At 36.2% G+C, this 24,470-nt stretch overlaps 1 protein-coding gene across 8 annotated transcripts in view; it reads left to right on the forward strand.

The window, feature by feature from the left end:
* The window catches only part of LOC115223979 (E3 ubiquitin-protein ligase TRIP12), a 177,115-nt gene that overhangs the window by 74,741 nt on the left and 77,904 nt on the right, over positions 1 to 24,470 (forward strand). For 6 of the 8 annotated variants that reach the window (XM_029794745.2, XM_029794749.2, XM_029794750.2 and 3 more), the window contains 2 exons: positions 5,422 to 5,581; positions 18,470 to 19,234. In XM_029794745.2, coding sequence (XP_029650605.1) covers positions 5,463 to 5,581; positions 18,470 to 19,234 — 884 coding nt within the window. In that variant the 5' untranslated portion in view covers positions 5,422 to 5,462. Of the gene's footprint in view, positions 1 to 5,421; positions 5,582 to 8,879; positions 8,929 to 18,469; positions 19,235 to 24,470 lie in introns of those variants that run through there. The other 2 variants (XM_029794751.2, XM_029794752.2) reach the window with 2 other exon arrangements.

The raw sequence follows: 24,470 nt of genomic DNA on the forward strand, positions 1-24,470 counted from the left end.
GATAAGCTCTGGTAACTCTCATAGCAAGTACTGTAAGCTAAGCAAAACCTATCCTATGTTTTAGTGGATAGTTTGTTCCTTGTTTTTTTTTTTATTATTACTATTACTCACACACTTTCAATTTTCACTACATGATATACCTATTAGTTGACATTGCAGGATAGGCTTTGTTTCATTGATTTTCATTATTTAGCTATTCATTCAGTCTTTTCTTTACACATTCCACAGAATGCCTTTCAATTATGTTGATGTTGAGATGTTATTTTATTTCAAACCTTCTGAACCTTATTGCATTGGATTAACAATACCCCTGATATGGTTTCTACACTTTGGCATTTGTTTGAATATCTTTTGTAGTGACCTCACCTTAGTTTAGTTTTCAAGTTATATTGTTCATCTAGTCTACAGTACTGGCAGTTTCCTTTCTTTCTTCAAATTACTGAGGTGTCAATGTCACATTTTTTAAGCCTGGTATTTTTTTTATTGCAATAGCTTTTGTTTAGGAAATTCTTGATAATACTACTTAAAAAATACATTTTGAAGACTTATTTATTCTTTGTTTACATTTTTTAAGACTAATTATTAGTATAGATAGAAACAAATTTTTAGGAGGTTTAACATAATTTTTTTTCGTTGACTCTGTGAAAATGAGTTCGTTTTAAAAAGTATGTTGATTGCTTATAAGATATTTATCGTGCTGTCCTTAGTGAACGTCATGTCTTTTGGATTAACACCCTTTTACCACATGGTCTTTTTATAAAAGAATTAGATCTCCATAATTGTCTCTACTTTAAATTTAAGGTCTTAAAATTCCACCCCTTTAAAGGTAGTCTATTACAAACTTTTTTCTTTTTTCCCCTGCTTTCACAGATTCCCATGACTCTGTCGCCATCCAGTTTCATCATCATCATCATCGTTTAACGTTTGCTTTCCATGCTAGCACGGGTTGGACGGTTCAACTGGGGTCTGGGAAGCCCGAAGGCTGCACCAGGCCTGTCAGATCTGGCAGTGTTTCTACAGCTGGATGCCCTTCCTAACGCCAACCACTCCGTGAGTGTAGTGGGTGCTTTTTATGTGCCACCGACACAGGTGCCAGACGAGGCTGGCGAATGGCCACGCTCGGATGGTGTTTTTTATGTGCCACCGACACAGGTGCCAGAATTATGAATTTGAAGAATTGGTAGTTTGAGTCATAGTGAATCTTTCATTAGCTGATTACACAACCTTGGACATCACACATATGGATGCATTGCAGTTACTCTCTTGATGGAACTTGGCAATCCTGACTGTTGATCTAGGATTCCTTTGCTCAGCATCAATGTATGAAGCACCATTGGCATGGTTGAGCTCTTCTGCTACCTCTTTACAATTTGCCTTGCTGCAATCCTGTGACTTTGCCTATTACTTGGCATGGTGGCTGAATGGGTGATGTGCCTTGCCAGAGGGCAACCTGTAACTATGCAGAGCACAGTTGTCACTCCTTTAGGTATTTTCAAAATACCTGTATTACAAGCAGTTATTACAAATAATTACATTAAAAAGAATTAATATGAATGGAACCCAAGTGAATATGTCATTGTTTGTATGATAATTCCCAGAAAACTCTTCTATTATTGAGTTTAGCACTTCCGTCTTTTGTGAGGAATTTTCTCATAATTCTCTTTAGAATACTTATTTTTGAATGAAATTATGCAGAAATAAATTTTCACTGGTATATATATGTATGGTATATTGATAATTTTTTTTTAAACGCAAAACTTATTTAGTGGATGAAATATTTTAGACAGATTTATGAGAAAACAAAGTCAGGAATGGGGAAGGATAAGCTAAAACTCTACCCCTCCACACCCATTTTTAAAATTTTATCAACATTATTGTAATCTATGTGCTTGAAAATGTATTTCTAAAAGTCCATAAAAACAATATGCATTTCTCAGAAAGAGTAGTAGTAGGATGGGCCATGCATGTGTGCACACACGCACACACACACACACACAATTAATAAACTTTTACGTTTGTTTAAGGTATTTTTTTCTAAAACAGCTGGCAGGAGTGGCTGTGTGGTAAGTAGCTTGTTTACCAACCACATGGTTCCGGGTTCAGTCCCACTGCGTGGCACCTTGGGCAAGTGTCTTCTACTATAGCCTCGGGCCGACCAATGCCTTGTGAGTGGATTTGGTAGACGGAAACTGAAAGAAGCCCGTCATATATATGTATATATATATATATATAATATATATATATATATATATATATATATATATATATTGTGTGTCTGTGTTTGTCCCCCTAGCATTGCTTGACAACCGATGCTGGTGTGTTTATGTCCCCGTTACTTAGCGGTTCGGCAAAAGAGACCGATAGAATAAGTACTGGGTTTACAAAAAGAATAAGTCCCGGGGTCAATTTGCTTGACTAAAGGCGGTGCTCCAGCATGGCCGCAGTCAAATGACTGAAACAAGTAAAAGGAGAGAAAAGAAAGATATAACCTATATGTAGTGATGGCTCAGTGGTTAAGAAATTCACTTTGCAACCATGTAGTCTTAGGTTCAGTTCCAGTAAGTGGCTAATTGGGCAAGTGTCTTTACGGTTGCCTTGGCCTGTGAGAGAAATTGGTTGACTAAAATTACATAGAAGCCCATCATTGTATATGTGTGATGAAGCTGTGCTGCACGTGGGGATTGTTTGAATGTAAAAATATTGGTCACATTCCTGGTAAACATTACATCTGTAGTTTTGCACTCTCTCCCAGTAGTGAAATAACCACCCCCCTTGTAAAAATAGGAAAGTGATAGGGAAGTGCACCTGACTGTAAAAATAATGCCTCAAATGAGTCCATGGACAGTTAAACAGTTGTACTCAGTATTCAACGAAGGAAAAAACAGAGAGAGAGAGTAGTGAGATTGGGAAATGCTGCTAACTGTATTATAATCCATATGTGCTGTGGTAATGAGAGATTTCTGTTCTTGGAGAAATCAAGAAATTCTGTTTGTTGGAAATGTTTCATATTTGGGACAAAATCTATAAAATTTTGCTGATATCTTTTCTAGTGAACTCTGTCTCTCAAAAACAATGATCTCCTGTATGTTGCAGCCTTTACAGCCTCCTTCTCCATATACAGGCTGTTTGGGTTAAATTTGAAAGTTTGCTTAAATGGAAAAGAAAACAACATCCCATCCAAAATAAAAGTACTTTTAAAAAACTCAAATATCAATTAGATTATGGCTGAGAGAGATGTTTGCTCAAAGTAGAAGCCCTCAGCTTCCACCACGGCTTCAAGATAGCCCTGGAATCTGTCACATGCAGTCCTCATTATGTCCCTGGGAAGATCAAGCACCTCCTTGGTCTTGGCCACCAGATCAGCCTTGGTATTGCAGGCAGAGCGGTTGGTATCTTTCGCGACCACACCCTGCATTGTAATCCATGGAATTACTATTGGAAGAATCCAGAAGCTGGAAATTAGGGCTGGTGAAGCTGTAGAAAGTCTCTGACAACAATTTGACTCTTTCTGGAGGTATGGCAAGGAGTTGAATTCTGCTGCTACATATATGGCTTTCCAGCAGAAACTCTTTCCAGCCAGGGTTTGACTGCGGTTTCTAATAGCCTCACATGTCATCTAAACTGAGCCTAAGACCCTGTCCAAAGATGCGGGGCTGCATGGCATTACTGTTGCTGGAGATGCACACAAACACCATCATAGTTTGCGAGAACTTGGTTTTCATGACACCCATGTTACATCTTACAGCCTTTACAGTGTTCAGAGGGCAGTGAGTAGTAATGATGTCAGCATTTCAATACCAGGCACAAATCGTCATGATACAGGCAACTCTTTTCCGGTATTCAGAAGGCGGCGAGCTGGCAGAATCGTTAGCACGTCGGATGAAATGCTTAACGGTATTTCGCCTGCCATTATGTTCTGAGTTCAAATTCCGCCGAGGTCGACTTTGCCTTTCATCCTTTCGGGGTCGATAAATTAAGTACCAGTTACGCACTGGGGTCGATGTAATCGACTTAATACCTATGTCTGTCCTTGTTTGTTCCCTCTATGTTTAGCCCCTTGTGGGTAATAAAGAAATAGGTATTCAGATGGTTTCCAGTCTGCCAACTTTTTTCTCAACTACAACTTCAATCTTTATACTCTGCAATACCATTGACTGTTCACCAACACAAACTGGTTCTGAAAAGAAAAAAAAGACAAATTGAACACCCTATATCTAAGACTACAGTAACCAATGTTTTTTCCTTTATGATAGTTAAAAATGTGGAATCCTTAATTGTTATTGAAATTGCACTGTCTCATGGTCTTTTCATTTTTTATGACAGAAGCATAGTTAATAATTGGACTAAAAATGAGTATTTTAATTCTTACCTTGTTTTCTAAAGGGTATTGTTTTACTAAAATGCTCTGTTATTGCAGCAGACTTAGTTAATAGGGTCTCTGCTGTTACCAGTGCTCGACCATATTGTCTTGTTGACAATCTTTCATCATCATCATCATCATCATCTAACGTCCGTTCTCCATGCTAGCATGGGTTGGACGGTTCGACCGGGGATCTGGGAAGCCAGAAGGCTGCACCAGACTCCAGTCTTATCTGGCAATGTTTCTACAGCTGGATGCCCTTCCTAACGCCAAATCTTTATCATCACTATAATGAATGTTTAATGTCTTAGAAATTTAGGATGTAGGTACCCTGTGAAGTGACTTCTGGATTTGTTTGTACTCTGTTGAAGGATTAAATAAGTACTTCTGCATTGAAATTGGGGGCTGGGAGTAGTGGTTGATAAAAGGGGCATTGAAAGTTCTTTTAGGTTTTGGTGAAAGGAATATAAAGATTTTGATTTCATACAGACTTCAGATTGTATTTTTAATTGAGGCTTATATATATGTATATATGTATATATATATATATATATATATTGGTGGTGGTGATGTTTAGCTCATGTCAACTTTGAAAGGCATTCCAGCTATGATCATCCCATGTTTTTAAGGATATCTTGGACATCATCTAATGTATTCTTTAAGACTGAATGGTGTGATTTGGGAAAATTTAGCTGCTATTTCTAACAGGTTGAGCAACCCTGTGGGTTTTGAAAAGGGGGCACATTTGATTTGGAAGCTAAGTAACTGCCATGGAAATGTAAGGACCTGTCTCTAAAATGGTTTTATTTGGTTGTAAATAAACCCAGTCATGACCTAGTAGTGGTGGGCATGTAGTAGTAGTAGTGAGGAGTAGTAGATCTGTAACGTGTCAGAAAGTGGATAAGCTCCATGTCCAGTGTAATTGGGTGAAATGGAAGGGAAGATGGGAACTTTCTTCATAAATTGAATGTTTTGTATATTTGACCTTTGCTTTTTTTTTTCTTTTTTTTTTTCTTCAATGTCAGTTAAGTTTTATATGAATATATTTACTTATTTTACAGGTATTTAAATTAGGGGATGAACCTAAACCGGTTGTCTGCCTATGGCCGACCAATCTGAAAGTTATCTTGGGGGGTCTCGCAGACGATCACATCGGCAACAAGGGGGAGACAGAGAAAGTTGCACTAATACTCCTGACAACACATTGAATAAGAATAGAAGGTAATATATCTTTTTTCCTTTTTTCCTTGAACATAATTATTCATAGCTGAATACAGTGACCATTTTTGTTCTATTAAATTTACAGCCTGTATGCTAATGTCTTCATTAATTAATATTTTTGATTGAATTTTGTATATATTACTGTTTTTACTATGGTTAAAGTTTTAAATTCAAAACTTAGTTCAAAGATTAATCAATTGGGACTGCCCATTAACACAGAATATCATCATGTTTCTTTAACTTGAACTTATTGCAGTTCAGTTTCAGAATTTTTATAATTTGAAAATTTTTTGGCATACAAAGCTCTATAAAATGCGGAATATAATTTTGTGCAAATATTTAAAATTTGATTTAAAATTGATACATGCTAGAAAATGAAGACTATCCACATATATTCAAATGTGAAATAGAAGCAGTGCTAGTTTAATAAACATTATCAACCACATATATGTAGCATATGTACATTATGTATTTGCCTGTAGGCTGCAATTTGGTATGGTGGAGAATACACCCAGTACTCTAAAAGAGTAGTCACCACACCAGTTTGCAACCTACCGGCAAATACACATAATGTATATGTCGAGTATGTGTGGCTCTGTGATATGATGCTTGTTTTCCAACCAAATGGTTTTGGGTTCAGTTCTACTGCCTGGCACCATGGGCAAGTGTTTTCTATAGCCTCAGGCCGACCAAAGCCTTGTGCGTGGATTTGGTGGATGGAAACTGAAAGAAGGTCATCATATATATCTATGTTTGTGTGTGTCTGTGTTTGTCCAGTACCATTGCTTGACAACTGGTGTTGGTGTGTTTACATCCCTGTAACTTACCAGTTTGGCAAAAGGGACTGGTAAAGTACTTGGCTTAAAAAAAAAGTCTTGGGGCCAAATTGTTTGTCTAAAACCCTTCAAGGTGGTGCCCCAGCAAGGCCACAGTCAAATGTCTGAAACAAGATAACACACTCACACTTGATGCTTAACCTTTTTCTAACTAGTCTACCTGAGACTGTCCTTAAATTCTATGAAACAAAACTGCCTGTTTTATAGTGTTCATACTTAATTTAGCACTTTCTAACTTAATTTATTTGTATGTAAGAACATTATGATGTTCAAATATCACCTTAAAGAGTTATTTTACAAAGTTTCTCTAAATTTTCAAATTAAATTGAAACATGCAGACAGTGGATTTCATCAGATATGTGGCCATATAGCATATTTATATAATAGTTCTCTGAATACATGTTTATTTTATTTCTATTGTAATTAATACATGAAAACTTCTGTCTGATATATTGAAGTAAATTCTTCAGATAATCCATTAATCCAAACCAATGAATATTTTTCCATTAGACTGACATGTTCATCTTTTTTACATAGTCATCAATGTACATCCCACACAATCTACCTATTTCCATCTGTAAGTTCCTGAAATAATAATAGATAGAAATGCAGTGTTGCTATTATTACTTCCATCTTTAACCACTTCCATAATCAAAATCTCAATCCTTTCCATGCTGACTTTATATGGGTTTGTCTGCAAAAGTGTAATTTCTATCTTTAGATATTTCTCTTGTTAATTTTATCTTACTTTTCTCCATTATTTGTCTCCCTTGACCTGTTTATCATCTGGTTTACCTCACATCAGAATTAATTACAGACCCTTGAAGTTTCTTGCTACATTGTGCCTAACATGACACCTTTACTTCGACACTGTACCTCACATATAACACTCCTTGACCTCCACCCAGCACTACATGTGTCATTCCTTCACTCCCACACATTCTACCTCACACTGCTAATTGCTGTATAGCAACGTGTACTGACATACTGAAGACACTCTTACTGAAATACACTTTCTATTAATTACTTTTCAACATGTCTCCCTGTGTGCCATAAGTCTGCTTAAACAAAGCTGACTGGAGCTATTAAACAACGTAAAAGACTCTACTTTTCTATGCTGACACCACTTTTTTTTTTATTTTGTCTCTTTTATGTCTTTCATTATTTTGTCTGTTAATTTATTGCTTTGTTATTCTATACATGTCTCACATACCACTTCTCTTCTTACTGGGACATGTTTTTGTTCTCCTCCATTGGCAATCTGTTTGGCCTCAGTGTTTTACTCAACTGCACTGTTACTGTCTCCCTTGCACATTGCTCTTGTTACTTGTCAACTGTTTTAAATAAGGCACCATCATCACATTACATAGTCTCAATATTTGATGACAATTTATTCTACTCCTGTGTTGTGCACTTAAGGTGTTCTTTTTTTTTTTTTTTGAATATATATACGGTTTAACTCTTTAGCATTCTGATTAATCTGTCAAATGTAATATTTACATCGTTTTGAATCCTGCATTATTTCAGTGGTATGATTGTTTATTTTTTAAAATGATATTGTAGGGTAGGTGTGAGAAGCCAAATCTGACCAGTTTGAACATAAAACAGGTAGAATGTTTGGGTCAGATATGGCCAGTTTTTTAAATGCTAAAGGGTTAAACCAATATCATTCAGACATTTCAATATACATTATGAACTGCTGGGCTAATCTTTTGACTAGAAAGTCATAGTGATTTTTTTCTTTTTTAATGTTAGATAGTAAGTAAAGTGTGTCTTGTACAGTATATTGGATTTGGCCTAAACATTGCAATCAATCAGTTCAGCATCTTACTCTCACAGCCGCTATGATAAAATTCCACTACATTAGTGTCAACTTAAATCATAAAACCATTTTCTACATGTCTAAATTTGTGAAATTCTGGCTTTTATATATAATAGTAGCTTCGAGTTTCACATTTCTGGTTGTTCAAATAATTTATAAAATAAACAAACTTTATGTACTAAGTACCTTTATTCACTCATTTGCGAGCACATTCATTCGCCAATACACACACACACACACACACACACACACACACATGCACAAATGTATATGAAGGGTATACATATTTGGTGGATATTTTTTGAGAGTAAAATATGTAGCTGGATTTAGTCATACATACATTCCTTTCTGCATATTAAAACAATTTGCTTACTACTTTATGCTTACAGCCCTTTCAAATTTCCTGTGCATTATTTCCTCATAACAATTCTATATAGCTTTTCTCTGAACACTTTTGTTGTTAGAACCTCAAGAGTTAGGCTAAAGAAAGGATTGTTGAAAACCATTTTGATGACCTCATTCAAGTTCCTCCATAGATGCATAGCTTACCTCCTCCTACTTTTCGCATCCTCATATTTGAACTTGATTTCCCTTATCAACCACTTATCCATGCCTAACTTTTTCATCACCCACCAGATCATAGCATGTTGGACCCTGTCAAAGGTCTTCACTAGGTCATCAAAGGCAAGGTATAGTTGTTTATTTTTTTGCCAAATACTTTTCCTGCAGCTCTCTCACAAAGAATATGGCATTGGTTGATCCCACATCCTTATACAAAACCAAATATGATACCCAATTGAAATTATTTTCCTTTGGTACTTCTACTAATGCTGTTTTGGTCCCTATTACAACTCCCTTGCCTTTGTAGTAGGTGACAATTGTTCTAACACATTAGTCATCAGTGTCCTCTTCAGTCTATTTAGATGAAATTCCAGTTCTCCAATCAACCATGAAACCTTAAATCTTTATGCTACCATACTAAAGAGAAGTGTAGCTCACTTAGTTTTATCATCCCTATTATCTTAACCCTTGTTCCTAATTTTATGTGGCTGGCTTGTCCATTCGGTTTACTGAAGCTGGCTCTTCTTGTCTTATTTATACACTTTGCTTATTTTAAAAATCCTCCATCACTCTTTCAGTAAATACCTGTATCCCCAAATTATTGTGCAACCAATCTTTCCCAGTGCCATACTGATTTGTTTTCACCAATATTTTAAAACTCTTTGCACTTGCTATTCTTAGAGCTTTGCCTTAATCCTTGCAAAATAATTCCTCTCCCTTTTTCTTTGCTTCTATTTCCTTCATGTTGAACCGTTTCCTCTGCTTTCTCTACCATGCTCACTTGCAATACAGCAAGGCTCATGATACAACCCCTAATCTGTTTTAGGGCTTGCAGTAGACCTTCTAATGAGTAACCCAGCTAACTTCAATTCTTCTGAATATATCTGGCTTCATACATCTAATTTGTATGTATGTATGTATGTATGTGTGTGTGTGTGTGCTCAGTGTTTTCTATTTTAACAAAATAGAGGCCCCCACCAAGATTTGGTACTTTTTCTCCATATGAAACATTTCATGTACCTGTGTGTTTCTCTTGAAGATGTAGATTAATTTAACATAGAGGAACAAATTTTCGTTACCACACTACCAAACCAACAAGTATTCAGTTTGTTTTACTCAGGTACTGTAAAAATGTGAAAAGGTAGCATTGTGTACATGAAAGGAATTTTTTTTTTTTTTTAATATTTTGAGACATGAAAAAGTATCAAATGGAATTATAACTTGATATAATTTAGGATATTTGTTGTTAGGTGGGCATCAAAGAAAACCATGCCAAAACAGACAGAGCTTGATGTCGTCTTCTGACTTGTCAGTTCCTATCAAACCGTCCTACCCATGCCAGCATAGAAAAATGGACATTAAATGATAATGTTAATTTATGAAATCTGTTCTTGGAAGAAATTTCCTTTTATCTTACTATATTATATTGATATTGTTCAGACTGATGGCCTCATTTGTTTGGACAAACAAAATGAAAGCATGCAGTAGTGGACTCAGAAAAATGGCAGTCCTTGATACTGCCACTTTATTTGAAAGCTGATGACTACAGTTACATTACTTTGGTAATATCTGTATATACATTCACCAGATACGGCGATTTGCAGCCATCTCTTCTGTGTTCAGCCTTATGTTAGCAACCTCTTCAAGTCATGTTTGTGAATGTCTGCATATAGCAGTGGACTTCTATGGACTAGGATCCTTTGGTGAGCTTTCCATACATAGTCTAGTGTTTCCTTACTAGATTCCCAAATCCATTGTAGGCATTGAGGGTAAGGCAGTTTCTGAGCACATGAGCTTTGTCCACACTCTTGGAAAACTTGGTCATGCCAGTGGCAGCTTTCTCTATTTGTCTGTTGTGTTTTGGTTTAAGAGAAAGGGTTTGGGAAATTGATACTCCTAGGTAGATGGAGAATTTGTCCCCTACTCACAGGAGATCACTGGTATTGATGCTGGGGATTTCATTAACCTCCTGGCTTACAATCTCTTGTTTAGCCTCCTGGTGGTGCTAAACTCTTAGCAAGCATGTGTGACTTCACTTCCCAGTTCCTAGAGATCCCACTGCATGTCATAGGTTGAAGCAGTATTATAATCAGCAAAGATTATTTCTCTGATTAGAACCTGATACACATTGTCATTTTTAGGCTGTAATGACTGAAGAGTTTGTTGTTGGGCCTAATATGTCAAAACACTCTACCAGTTTACAGAAAATTCTCCCAAAACATCAGGATAGTGTAGACTTGCTTCACTTTGTATAGAGAAGAGCTTTTAAAATTATCCATGGAATTGCTACCACGGGAAGAAGTGATATTTACTTCTCATGGCATCAAATTTTCTCACAAAATCAAAAGACTTAAGTCAGTGAGGGCAACATAAATGGGTTGTCTGTGTTGTGAGTTCTTCTGTTGCTACATGAGAAAGATTATATCAGTTAATGGTCTCTCTTCCTTGAAGCCACTCTGAAGCCTCTTTACAACTTGGTTGGAAGTCTTGTTGATGATTTTGAGCAGATACATCTCTCTGATTGTTTCAGTTGCATTAGTCTCTATTTTTCTTGCACAGTGTAATGTGTATCACATGCAACTTTGGCAATATAGCTCTACTCCCACCAGCGCCACATTAGCTTGTGAAGATGTTTCTCTAGCACTGGCTTCCAGACTGGATTAGTTATGCCATGATGACTGCTTGATAGCTTGCTGCGAGCAAGATGACGACCTTATGTATTTCACCTTTTGTTGGAGCTAGGCTCTTTGTCATGATAGGAAGGGTTGGGATCCTGGCAAAACCAAAATCAACCATTCAGCTGGTGGAGTATGATTTGACAGTCTTTTGTCTCTTTCTGCATCAACTTGGCACAGACTTTGACAGCTGTATTCTCAGACTTCATACATTCCTTGCATATTGCTACTGTCAGTACAATAGTGAATGTTCTGACAAATTATACCATTAGCTATTTGCACAGCATCTAACTGTTCTTACAGTATTGCTTCTTGCCATTGCAGTGGTGTTCTTTTCTGCTGGGTCTTGCAAATTGACTAAAGCTTGCCTAAAACAGGTTGCATTCAGACTAATGGTTTCTCACCTCAACGTATGATGTAGCCATGTTACAGTGTTGACGATGAATTAATACCTCTCTATAGATGTGATTCTGTTCTTTGAAGGCTCATTCCATTTGATCATTGAGTTTTATGTGAAGTTCTGAGTTTGTTACTCTTATGGTGTTGATATGTGGGCATTGTTTCTGCTGGGTGTGGTGGAGCTTTGAGTTTAGTCAGATTTTACAGCACATTGTGTTGCAGTTGGCATAGTGGAAGCTTAATGTGAGAAGCACACGCTTGAGGGCAGCTCACCCCCAATAATGTCATTGTCTGGACCTTGGATGTCAACAGAAGACCTCCTTGAAGAAATGTGTTGGAAATGCACAGTTTTGTAAGAGCAGAGCCCCAGCAATCTCTGGCCTTTTTTTTTTTTTTTTGCCAGTGTCCAAAGTATCCCAGAAAAACTAGTTAAGAGCTGTGGTACAATCTGATTCTAGATTTGAAATTATATTGCTGAATGATGTGTTGAATTCTGGTATCTTGCTGCTGACGGTGCTGAGATCTTCATAAAACTGTTCTTTTGTTTCTTGAGCATAAATATTGAAAATGATTAGATTTTAATGCTGGAAGGCAGAAGGAAACATGTTCTCTAGAATGTTGGAAGGAGGAACTATTATGAGCAGCAAGCTGTTTCTGACAGCAAAACCAATGTCATGCAGGTGGGTTTTTTCAGAGCATCTGCCTTGCCAGAAACCAATCCACTAGTCTCTTGTACTGCTTCTTTAAGCTGTGGAGTGTTATGCTGGGGAAGAGACCAAAAGAGAGAGAGAAGTTAGTGGTAAATGGAAGGAGGAAAAAGAGAACTATATATATTTATTATAATCATCATGATGATTGTTTAACATCCGCCTTCCTTACTGGCATGGCTTGGACAGTTAGACAGCAGCTGACCAGATGGAAGACTACACTAGGCTACTGTGTATGTTTTGGCATGATTTTTGCGACTGGATGCCCTTCCTAACACTAACCACCTTACAAAGTAGACTAAGTGCTTTTTACATGACACCAGCACAGGCAAGGTCAGTTTTGGCATGGTTTTTACAGCTGGATGCCCTTTCAAATGCCAACCATTTCACAATGTGGACTGGATGCTTATTATGTGGCACTGGCATTGGCAGGATCACCAAATAACTTGCAAGACTATCAGATGTTTTTATATGTTGCTGGTCACAATGCACTTTGCATTGTTTTAGCTTTTGAATGATGCCACTCCGTTGGCTTGGTGAGTAGGCCATCATTCATCCCTGGTTGAAAGACTATTCCATTGTAGGGTTTACACATTTACAGCTGTGTGGATTGGAGCACTGTGAAATGAAGTGTTTTGCTCAAGAACACAACATACTGCCTGGTCTGAGAATTGAACCCATGATCCAGTGATTTTGAATGCAACACACTAGCCACTGGCCACATGCCTTCACCCCCCCCCCCAGTTCTGATTATCTTCTATATATATGATAATCCAAGATATGTTCAGCATTGTGCAATTTATGTACAGCTCCCAATGACATTCCAGTTATTTTCCTGATCTTCATGATCCTATTTATTCACCTTCAATTATAACAACTTTATTACAAGCCAACAAAGGATACTTCTATGTGGTCTCTGGAATTGCTAGAAATAAGTCAAATTCCAGTTTCTTCAGCTCAGAATTGATAATTGTTTTCCTACTCTTTTTGATTTGTATGTCATCAAAGAGCCCAGGACACACGGTCCTAACATTCCAAGTGGCTAGTTCTTTGATTGCTGGTTTATTCTTTGTTCTCTGTGTTTCGTGAGGTTTGTTTAGTGATAAATTCTAAGCACCAAGCACCCACTGAAGCAGCAGACAATGGTGGATCAGCACTTTATTGACCAGATGATGTCTGGATGGAGGTGGGCAGTAGCTGATTGGTGACGTGATGAGCACTCCCACTCTCAGAAACTAACTCTAGTACATGTACCTACTACCAATCTGGTTAGATTTATTACTCATAACTGCTGCCTCTTCATTGATTTGCTGCTTGGCAATAGCATCTGTGAGACCTCTCTGGAGTCTGGACCTTGATGATGATTGTAGTGATCCTGAGTGGCCTAGATGTGGAGTTTCTCTTCGCCTGGGAGATGTGATCCAAAGAAATGCAAAAACAGTACATTTGCTATTTGACATAGCTATCAGAGATGTTATAACTTGGCATAGTGTACCATCCAGCTACATTTGGGAATTTTTTGTTTGGGTATACTTCCGTATATAACTGTCAACCATGCCTAACAAGCCCAGCACACTTATCTAGTTATAGCAGTGTTTCTCAAACTATTTTCTCCCCAGGCCCCACTTTAGCTTTTCAGAAAAATGTATGCCCTACTAATGGTTGGAAAAAAGTTTTATTTTTAATATTGCACAACCATATATTTTCCTTAAAGAGACATCCACACAAGAGCATTAGAATAGCACTATATTATTGCAAACAGTTTCAGGCAGTATGCTTGGCTGGAGGAATTGGATTGGTTTGGTTAGGCTGAGTATAGGTGTAGTATGTTTTCTGTGAAAAATAGATTTTCACAGTTCCATATTCCACTTAAAAAAAAAAAAAAAAAAAAAAAAAGGATCCCATGCCTCACAATTTTCCCAGGCTCCACTAGTGGGAGCCTATGCTCTACATTAGGAATCACTGAGTTATAGCATAGTATACTTACTTGCACCAGATTTGGTTGAAACCGGTGTACTGAGTGGTGCTGCTATAGACGCTTTTATATAGATAGAAGAAGCAGTGATGTGTTCACTTGCACCTTTTCAGCTGTTCATATTAATGTCTAATGCAGTGGTTTTCAACCAGGGTTCCGCCAGTACAGTCCAGGGGTTCCGCAAGAAGTTACAAAACTGCTAAAATCGGCAGTAATTTTTAATTCTCCTGTGCCAATATGTGTGCATAAGACTATTAAATTATTGCACAGGGGTTCCTCGAGCCAGTGGAATGTTTCCTTGGGGTTCCGCTCCACCAAAAAGTTTGAAAAGCACTGGTCTAATGTGATACACTATGGACAGATAATCACTAAATTGTGTGGAAACTGGCAGTGTCTGTATTGGCAGGAGTCAATTTGAAGGCCTTTTCTGAACTGTTACAATGCTTACTTACATAAGTTTGCTTTCTATTTCTGTTTCATCATTCTATTAGGATTTTGTGTGTGTTTTTATCTTTATTACAACATAGAGCCTTCCCCAGGTTCCAATGTTAAGTTGTAATGTTTTTGCTTTTCTTCTGGAAGTGTTGCTGATGCAAGTGGAATGGATTGAAAAACATTGATGTGCTTGACTTACTGAATGACTGAAACTTATCTTTTTAATTATAACAAGCAATTATAACTATAACAGGCAATAATTTTTGTTCACTGTTTTAAAGCATGTTTTGTTGGTCGTTCTTAAGACACATCATGTTGGCAAAAACTTAATTGCCTGTGAAGAGATAAGATTTTTTTCTTTTTGTTACTTTTTTAAAAATCTCAGTGGGTTGAGTGCTTTTCAAAAATTTTAATATTTTACATTTAGTTGTTTTTATTTTTGTTACTAATTATGAAGCAATCGAAGAAAGTAATAACTGCATTTGAAGCTGAAAACTTTTGATGCTTATTATGGGTAATATTTTCTGATTATTTTATGCACCTATTTTGAATGTTTTAAACTTGATCAAAAAATTAACTTTGAGACATTTTAGATAGCAAAAATTCCAGTTTAGTTGTAGTCATTGTTATTAGATGAAACAATAGTCTGTTTGCCTCAATAAAGTAGATTCCTTTTTGCTTAAATTTTTAGTAGGGCATCAAAAGCAACTACTTATGGCTAAAATTTTATCACCATCTTGTATTACAGTGGAAAAAGAATTATGTCAAATTATTTGTGAAAAGATATGTGCCATTTTAATTTTAACATAAAACAAAACAAAAGAAATTGAAATATTGCACTGGATCTGTGCAAATAACTTTTAGAGGGCAGTTTCTAATGACCAATGAGTACAAGAGTTGGTTAGTTTTACTCCTTTGTTTATATATATATATATATATATATATATAGTAGAAACAATGGCAGATAGAGTATACTGGAAACTTTATCACAACAATCATTTTGACACATCCTCCATTGCTCCTTCATGGATGGGAAACTACTATACAATGAATTATGGTGCATCCCACAGTGCAGAAGCGTCTCTTCAGGCGATGCAATGCAGTTTCTCGTTAGATGAGTAATGTTTTGCTCTTAATCTTAACTAGAGCATGTTGATAGTGGTCATATAAAATAAAATTATATGTATATATAAAAGAAAAAAATGGGATTAAAAATCCTGGCAGTTATCAATAAAGCACTCAGTATTAAAAGAATTTGGTTATGAATGTTCAACAATCAGATACCAGTAAATGTTAGTAGAATACATTTCCCAGGTAAATCCAAATATCTTTTTGCAGAATTTTGAGAAATTCAGAGTATTTAACAACAAAAAATATGTATAGAGAAAATTATATCAGTTTACATTTGAGCCAACAAAATTGCTGTCATTTATTTATAAGAATCGTTTGGAATGGTGATGTGCATGGAATATGTTGTGAAGGATTGTGTTGTTTTGAATTGAGAATGGCATCTGTCTTACGAAAGACTTAGATCTTCACTGGCAGTCTGCCCATAAAAGACAATAGAACCACCACTATATTGTATCTAATGTTGCTGCCACTTATAACATCTGCATGTTGCTAATGTGGAAATAGAAGAAAAGAAAGAAAGAAGAGCCACTACATAACTATGTTGCTAACTTCAATATAATCACAGTGAGTTAAACTGGTTTAAAATATTTGCCCACTTTTAGATTTCTGATGGACTAAAGATGGATTCCTTAACGTACGATAAATTTAATTTGTGTATCCAAACAACGTATTGGAAATACTACCATTTTCAACAAATTGCAATTCCTAGAAAAGTGTTACCTGTACTAGTTTTTAATCCCTGTCCTAGAATAACCTTGATAGTTGCTCTTGACAATTTTGTTTATGAAATGATATATAGTTATAGAAGCCTTCCTTTTCAGTAACAACTTCCTTTCATATTGATAATTCAGCTTTAATCCTCTTACACTACTTAGATGTTTTTTTATAGCTGCAATATTTGCATTGATTTATTGATTTGATAAATCTTATCTCTTGTTATAGAAACATACAGAAAACAATACTTTAAAGTTGAACCCTAATTTTGTTTATCTCTTGTAATTTGTAAACCTGTAAAGTTTCCAGGTTATATATTTTTAAAAGTAGTGCTTGCATTGGTTTTTATAGTGACAAAAACAAAGTGCTGAAATGGCTAATAGTCTAATTTTAAAGTAATTAGGAAGAAGAAAAAAAAATGAAAGCCTAGAGTAATAGATGGCTGAGTCTGTTGAATGTCAGAGAAAATACCTTGTGGCATTAAGTTGAATCTTTGTCCTAGTCACTGTTAAAATATCACCAGCTAAATACTGGTGTTGATATAATCAGATACAGGAAAAAAAAATGCTGTTTCTCAGAATGATCACAAATCAGTGAATGAAACCAGTAAAAGAATAAAAGAACTGTTATTGTTCTCTTATCTGAAATATGAGTCTGTCTAGTTTTGATTTGTTTTATTTTTATGAGCTGTAAGTACTATTTTACACAAACATGTCAACTTTTTTACTGATCTTGCATAGCATCTTAATGAAGGCAGATTTTTCAGGTTATATTTTAGCTTAAGTTTAGGATCTTTCACAGACTGAAAGAAAATCAGGTTAGGTTCATTGTTCTTTTTTTATGTGTAGATTGTAAACTAAATGCTTTCGTCTAAATTCCTTGAAGTAGAATTTTAGAAACTGTTTTTATTTTTATTAAATGTTGGATCACAAACCTAACAAAGGAAAGATATTTACTTTTAGGATAAATTTAATAACTTAAGTTTGTACCTAATTTAATTTACCCATAGTTATTTCTGTAAATTAAATTCCACTTAATTTGTAGAAATATTTGTGTTTGTTGCTTTTGTTCTTTGAAAATTAAATTGATGTCATTAAGGTGAGAAGACCAGCTGATTTTCTTTTCTAAAACTATGTATACATGCATATGTGACAAATTTGCAGACAAACTCACATAAACAGCTATCTCTTGCCTTGCATCCCCTCTCTCCAGAACTGTTCTTTTACCTACACTCTGTAACATTCACCCACAACCCCCCTTCTCTCTCTCTCTCTCACACACACACACACTCTTGCATAATGTCTGCAAACTTTTACTCATTCTTACATTTGCGTGTATATACCCTCATGCACTCAGATATACACATGCACACACACAAACTCTTGCTTAGGTTTACACATAAGTTTAAGCTCTAGTATGATAGGGTATATTGGTAATCAGAGCAATACTGGTGATTAGAAGTAATAGTTTTTGTTACTAGTTGATTGTTTTAGATAGTAAAATCTGAAACTCCTCTCTAGGCTGCACATGTTTGTATTTCATGTTAATAGGGACTCTTATGTCACATTGTTGGTTTCCTTTTTTACATTGTCAGTGGGGCTGTATCTAAATACTAATCTTCTCTTAATTTTAGTGGTGGTAAAACTACTGCAAAAGGCTTCCCTAGAGAGACTTCAGATTCTTCTGACAAAGTACAGAAAAGCAGGAAACGATTTAACAAAGAAACTATTGAGGAATCTGCTTCTGAGTCAGAATTTTTTGTGGCTGCACATGCTTACAAGAACCCTATAGACAGTGGTGGCTTTGGTGCAAAACCCAAACGAATTAAGTCAAAAATTCCTGTTCGTACCACTAAAGTAGATAATCCTTTGCCTATTCAGTTAGAGAGCTCAGAGAGCCTCCCACAACCAAGTGGATCAGGATCAGCTGTGGATTCTAGTTATTCTAAAGCTATAAAAAAACAAGGATCACGAAAGAATTTGCGTTCTGGTTCCCATTCAGAAATTTTGCCCACTTCAAGCATTCGACTTGATAATCAGGTAAAAAGCCGAGGGAAAAGGAAACAGACCAAAAAGAGAGAGAGCAACCCAACGTCTTTAACAAGTGAACTTCACTTGAACAACGCTGGTCCATCCGGTACAATAATTGCAGCTGTTACTACTGAAGAAGACAGTTTGGCAGCTGCAGCCGAAGTCCGCCCAATACCTTCTAAAAAGATCAGGACTTGTATTCAAGATCTGAACAGTGGAAAAGAAGCTTCTCTATTAAAAGCATCATCTAAGAAAACAAGGAGTGGAGTGCCAAACAGATCATCTACTTCAAGAAGTGGGGTAAACAGGTTGGACAACGTCCAGTCAGGTCTCAAAGCCAAAAAGACGGGATCCTGTGCTAGCAGTAGGTGAGTTTTCTGTTTATTTGAACTCTTCTCAACACTGGTTCCTCTCTTCACTTAAATGCAATGTAAGATATTTCTTTGCTGTATTATGTTTTCGTTTTCATATCTGTTTGTGTTGTAGTTTTGATTATCCAACAGGCTGAAGGCTTTGATTTGTTTATTTTGGAATAAACTAGCTACAATTATTTTTTTAATCATCTGTACTTCTGTGGAAAATGTTCATGTTTGTTAACCTACACGAACATTGTTTTCTCAGTTGTAAAATTATGTGAATTCCAATTGTTTTGAATTGTATAACACTTTTCATAGTTGAATTCCTCATGTTTTGTGCAGTTGCTATATTTCTCCTGCTGTAATGGACTGTTTTATATTAGGAGGTTAAATTATTTTGACAGTTATTGAATTGGTGTCTAGACATTCTAAGATATCATTACTATTTTTCAAGGTTCAAATCTTGAATAAATTTCCAATTTAGCAAACTCAAATTATGGTCATTTCTCCTTGTTGTTTATTTGTTTTATTCATGTCTATCAAGTAACACTACATTACATTTAATACAATCTTGTTAATTTTTATCTTCATTAATGTTTTGTTAATTAAGTTTATATGATATGTGAATATTGTGAAGATATATTACTCTCTCTTTGAATATGCATTAATCTAATTAACCACTAAATAACTATATGTAACATAAACTATATATTTCCCTTTGTGAACAAGACACACTCCCAGGCCAACATAAACTCTGTTCAAATGCTAGACATTACAGACTCTTATTGAAGAGTACATCACAAAACTTTAGTTCTCTGTTCAGAGCTTGAAACTATTTTTAGCTTTTAGCAGTTACCCCATACAACATACTCATATAAATGTATATTTTACATCATACATTTGGTTTCACACCTACCACAGTGTACTTGACACATGTAGATGGATAGGCCACATGCATTTAACATGGCCCCCAATAAAAGATTATGTATTGGATAGGTAATACTTCACAACATTCTCCAATGAGTCCCCCATTTCTTTGTGCTCAAATGTCATATTTGTATGTTTTTTATTCTCTAAACTTAACTCTATACTACATTGTTCTAATGGCTCATCTTCATTATCTCACCGCCTAGATCCACACTAAACATTTGTTTTAGTTCTCCTATAGAACCTAATCTTTGTTTTCACCTCTCTAAAACAATACAAATTAAATGTTAACCCCATTAACTTTGCTCTGTTATTTCTGTCTCCCCAGTGTAGCGATTTGAATACATTTTGTTTGTTTGAATGAAGCAGGAAGGAAAATGATTACATAAATCTGTTATTATATTTTAAAGTGTTTATGATATATCAATGTGGTTGGACAAGAAGAGCTTTGTTTTATTAGAAGGCCGACACAGTGTGAGCCATATATGGTGCTCTTCACTTTCATTTTAAGTTGCTTTTATTGTTGTTCTTTGTCTCACTGTATAGGTTTATGGATGTTGTTTATATATGTGCAGTGTGTACTGTTTTGAATAGATATTAGTTGAGATCATGCAATGCAGGCATGTCTGGCATCGTGATGGATCTTTTTTAAGACTTGAATTATAATTCATTTTCTTACAAAACCTATGTACGAATTCATTATATGTAATAATGTTTATGAAGCGTTATAGTTAAGAAATTGGATCTTCCGATGTTGAAATAGCTGAAAGATGGGAGCACAATTAAATTTTGGAAGGTAAAGTAGTTTAGTGTAATCATTGTTAAGCATAGTGTTAACATCTCTATGATGACATCAGTATTTTTTTCTTTTATTTCTGGCTTTAACAACTAATACTACCTTGTCTGTTTGAACCCTTGTAAATAGGCTCAATCCAAAGTGACTTTGTGGTAGAATGGGATTGGCATGTTTGGGATTTATTCTTTGAAGTGCATGTTGTTACATTTGAAAGGACAAAATTATTAATCCAGAAAACGGCAAATAACATGATCTGTCTGATTGATAATGGGTCTTAAGGAGGACCCCCCTAGAGTTGTATATTTTTGAAAGGCATGTGGTTTACTGATTAGGAGTATTTGGCCCATGATCGTAAGACACTTTATTTCATGTTCCTCCAGTCCACTCAGCTGGAAAAAAATGCATAGTACTTGTATTTCAAAGGGCCAGCCATGTCACACTCTGTGTTATACTGAATCTCCCTGAAAACTACATTAAGGGTACACATGTGTGAGGAGTGTCTAGCTACTTGCATGTTAATTTCATGCATAGACTGTTCTGTTGGCTGGGTCAACTGGAACCCAACGAAGTGCCATATATGTGGCATCTTTCAGCCTGGCCCATCCATAGGCATGTTAACTTCTGTCCTTCTCTTTTCTATCCTCATAGCTGGTTCCTCTCATACCTCCACCACTTATCCGTTCACCACTTCATCCTCAATCCAGCACTGGCTGTTATTATGCCCAGTCCTTTCTCTCTAAAACACCAACTTTTTGGTATCATTTTCCTTCTCATGTCTTTATTGTAATTTTTGCTCTGCAACACTTTATACAGGATGTTAATGGCGTCAAATTCATTGGCCTTGCAAAGGTCATGAACAGTGCCCCTTCTTCTAAACTCATCAAATAAAAAAAGAAAAAATCTTACTATGATTTTGTATAAACTGTATCTAGTTAGTAAAGGTTTTATCTTTGCATGTTTTTGTCTGATAAAATTGACTTCACAGGAACAACATTTCTCCCAAAAGAATATTTGAATATTAAGTATTTATTGTAGTGATCTAAGAAAAGAAACCAAGTTTGTCAGCTTTGATAAGGTTTTGGTAATGTTTAGAATATGTAGCTAATTCGCGATTGGTTTATCACTGAATTATTGACTCTTAGTATTAACAAGTTCTAACTGCAGCTATAGTAGCATAAAAACAATATTTTAAAATTGCTAAAATGTAAGTCTGTAAGTATATGGTGTATGTGCATGTGTGTTGATATTTAAGTTTTCGGTGGACATTAAATGATGATGATGATATCTGTTGTTGGGTGACAAAGGTTCTGTGTCTGGGATTGTAATCTTTCTTGTCCTCAAGAATACAAGTGAATGGTGTGTTGAAGTGCTGATAACTGGACTGCTTGAAACTCCCTCATGCCCAATTGCGTGTTAGTTTCTTCATCATACTTCAGTAGGCGTAGGAGTGGCTGTGTGGTAAGTAGCTTGCTTACCAACCACTTGTTCTGAGTTCAGTCCCACTGTGTGGCACCTTGGGCAAGTGTCTTCTACTATAGCCTCGGGCCAACCAGAGCCTTGTGAGTGGATTTGGTAGACAGAAACTGAAAGAAGACCATCATATATATATATATATATATATATATACACACGTGTGTGTGTCTGTGTTTGTCCCCCCAACATCGCTTGACAGCCGATGCTGGTATGTTTATGTCCCCGTAACTTAGCAGTTCAGCAGAAGAAACCGATAGAATAAGTACTAGGCTTACAAAGAATAAGTCCTGTAGTCGATTTGCTTGACTAAAGGCGGTGCTCCAGCATGGCCACAGTCAAATGACTGAAACAAGTAAAAGAGTATACCGGTTGTGTATAATATAGAAGTTTTCCTGTAGGCTTTTCACAGCATCAGAATTCGTTATTTCATTTGGAATTTTAGTATTTAGCCTCATAGCTAGTTAAGGTGCCTACTGCAATAGAGCTAAAGATGTGTGACTTTGTGTGTACATAGACCTGCACACATATTAATGGTTTTAATATTTTTGTAATGAGTGTTACAGACATACACATAGTTATGTTTTGTGTTGCTTTTACAACTGTTTTCCCTTGCTAGCATGAATGAAACCTATTATTGAGACATTGTTTTACAGCCAGATGCCCTTCCTGTCACTCACCCATACCTGCTTATATTTGCTCTTATAGTGTAAGATAGTCCTAGATTTCACTATACAACACACCTTATTAGCTTTTCACTTTCACCCTTCCCTTCTCCCGTTAACTGTCACATTCCCTCTTACAACTATAGTTCTGTTCTTCTCATCTTACTTTACAGTTGTTCATGACCTTGTTCCAAATCCTTACATCCCCTCTTGCATTTCAGGGATTCTTCATTCGAAGTCCCTGGTTCAAAACACGAACACAATTGTATATGGATTGCACACACAAACACACACACACACTTTATGAACTAACATGAAATGCATGCCCACTTCACAAGTGCAAGTTTATCTGCATATATGCACCACACATTAATCAATTTAGATAATCTCACACTTCAAGAACTATCTTGGCTTAAACTAAGAAACCATACCACTTTCTTAATGAATGACATGAATTCTGCAAAGCGGGGGAAAAAAGCACATATATTCCCACACCACCACCATCATCATCATCATCTATCCAGTTTTCTTGCTGTCATGGGTTCAACGGCTTGCTACGGTTGAAGCCAACAAACCTTTATTGTACTGATCATTGGAAGTTTACATCTTATTCATGGATTTCGTTTTTGCTTTGGTTTCTAAGGCTGGATGCCACTTTAAAGATTGTATTGGGTGCTTTGTCATGGTATCAGCATGATAGAGGTAACCATGTCCATGACATAACTAAATGAACCCCTTGACCCCACATCTGCTTGCTTATGAGTCCTCTTTACAGGGTAAGCAGCATGAAGGATAGTGATAAGTCATAAGAGAGACCAATGTAAGCATGTACAATTGGAGTAATGTGAACAAGAGAATAGAGTGATAGCTGGCAGAAATGTTAGCACGCCGGACGAAATTCTTAGCGGTATTTCGTCTGCCGCTACGTTCTGAGTTCAAATTCCGCCGAGGTCGACTTTGCCTTTCATCCTTTCAGGGTCACTTAAATAAGTACCAGTTATGCACTGGGGTCGATATGATCGACTTAATCCCTTTGTCTATCCTTGTTTGTCCTCTCTGTGTTTAGCCCTTCGTGGGTAATAAAGAAATAGGTATTGTGACCTAACAGATTAGGGGACAACAGATGGAAAGCCAGGATGTGTGGTTGAAAAGGAGCAAGAGTGTAACGACAGGTTGAGTGAACGGGGAGCTGACTGGCACTACAGGAGTGGAGGATGAGAGTAAAGTGTATTGAGTACAAGACATTCAACCGACCATACATACTTTTGTACATACATCCATCCTGCATAAATACATAGTTTGTATATATAACTTTCTGAATAGCTATATAGTTATTGTGAGTCTTATGCACTGCAATGTGTGTGTGAGTATGCATGCACACACACACACA

The sequence above is a fragment of the Octopus sinensis genome, linkage group LG24, assembly GCF_006345805.1.
Source record: "Octopus sinensis linkage group LG24, ASM634580v1, whole genome shotgun sequence".
NCBI classification, from domain to species: domain Eukaryota; kingdom Metazoa; phylum Mollusca; class Cephalopoda; order Octopoda; family Octopodidae; genus Octopus; species Octopus sinensis.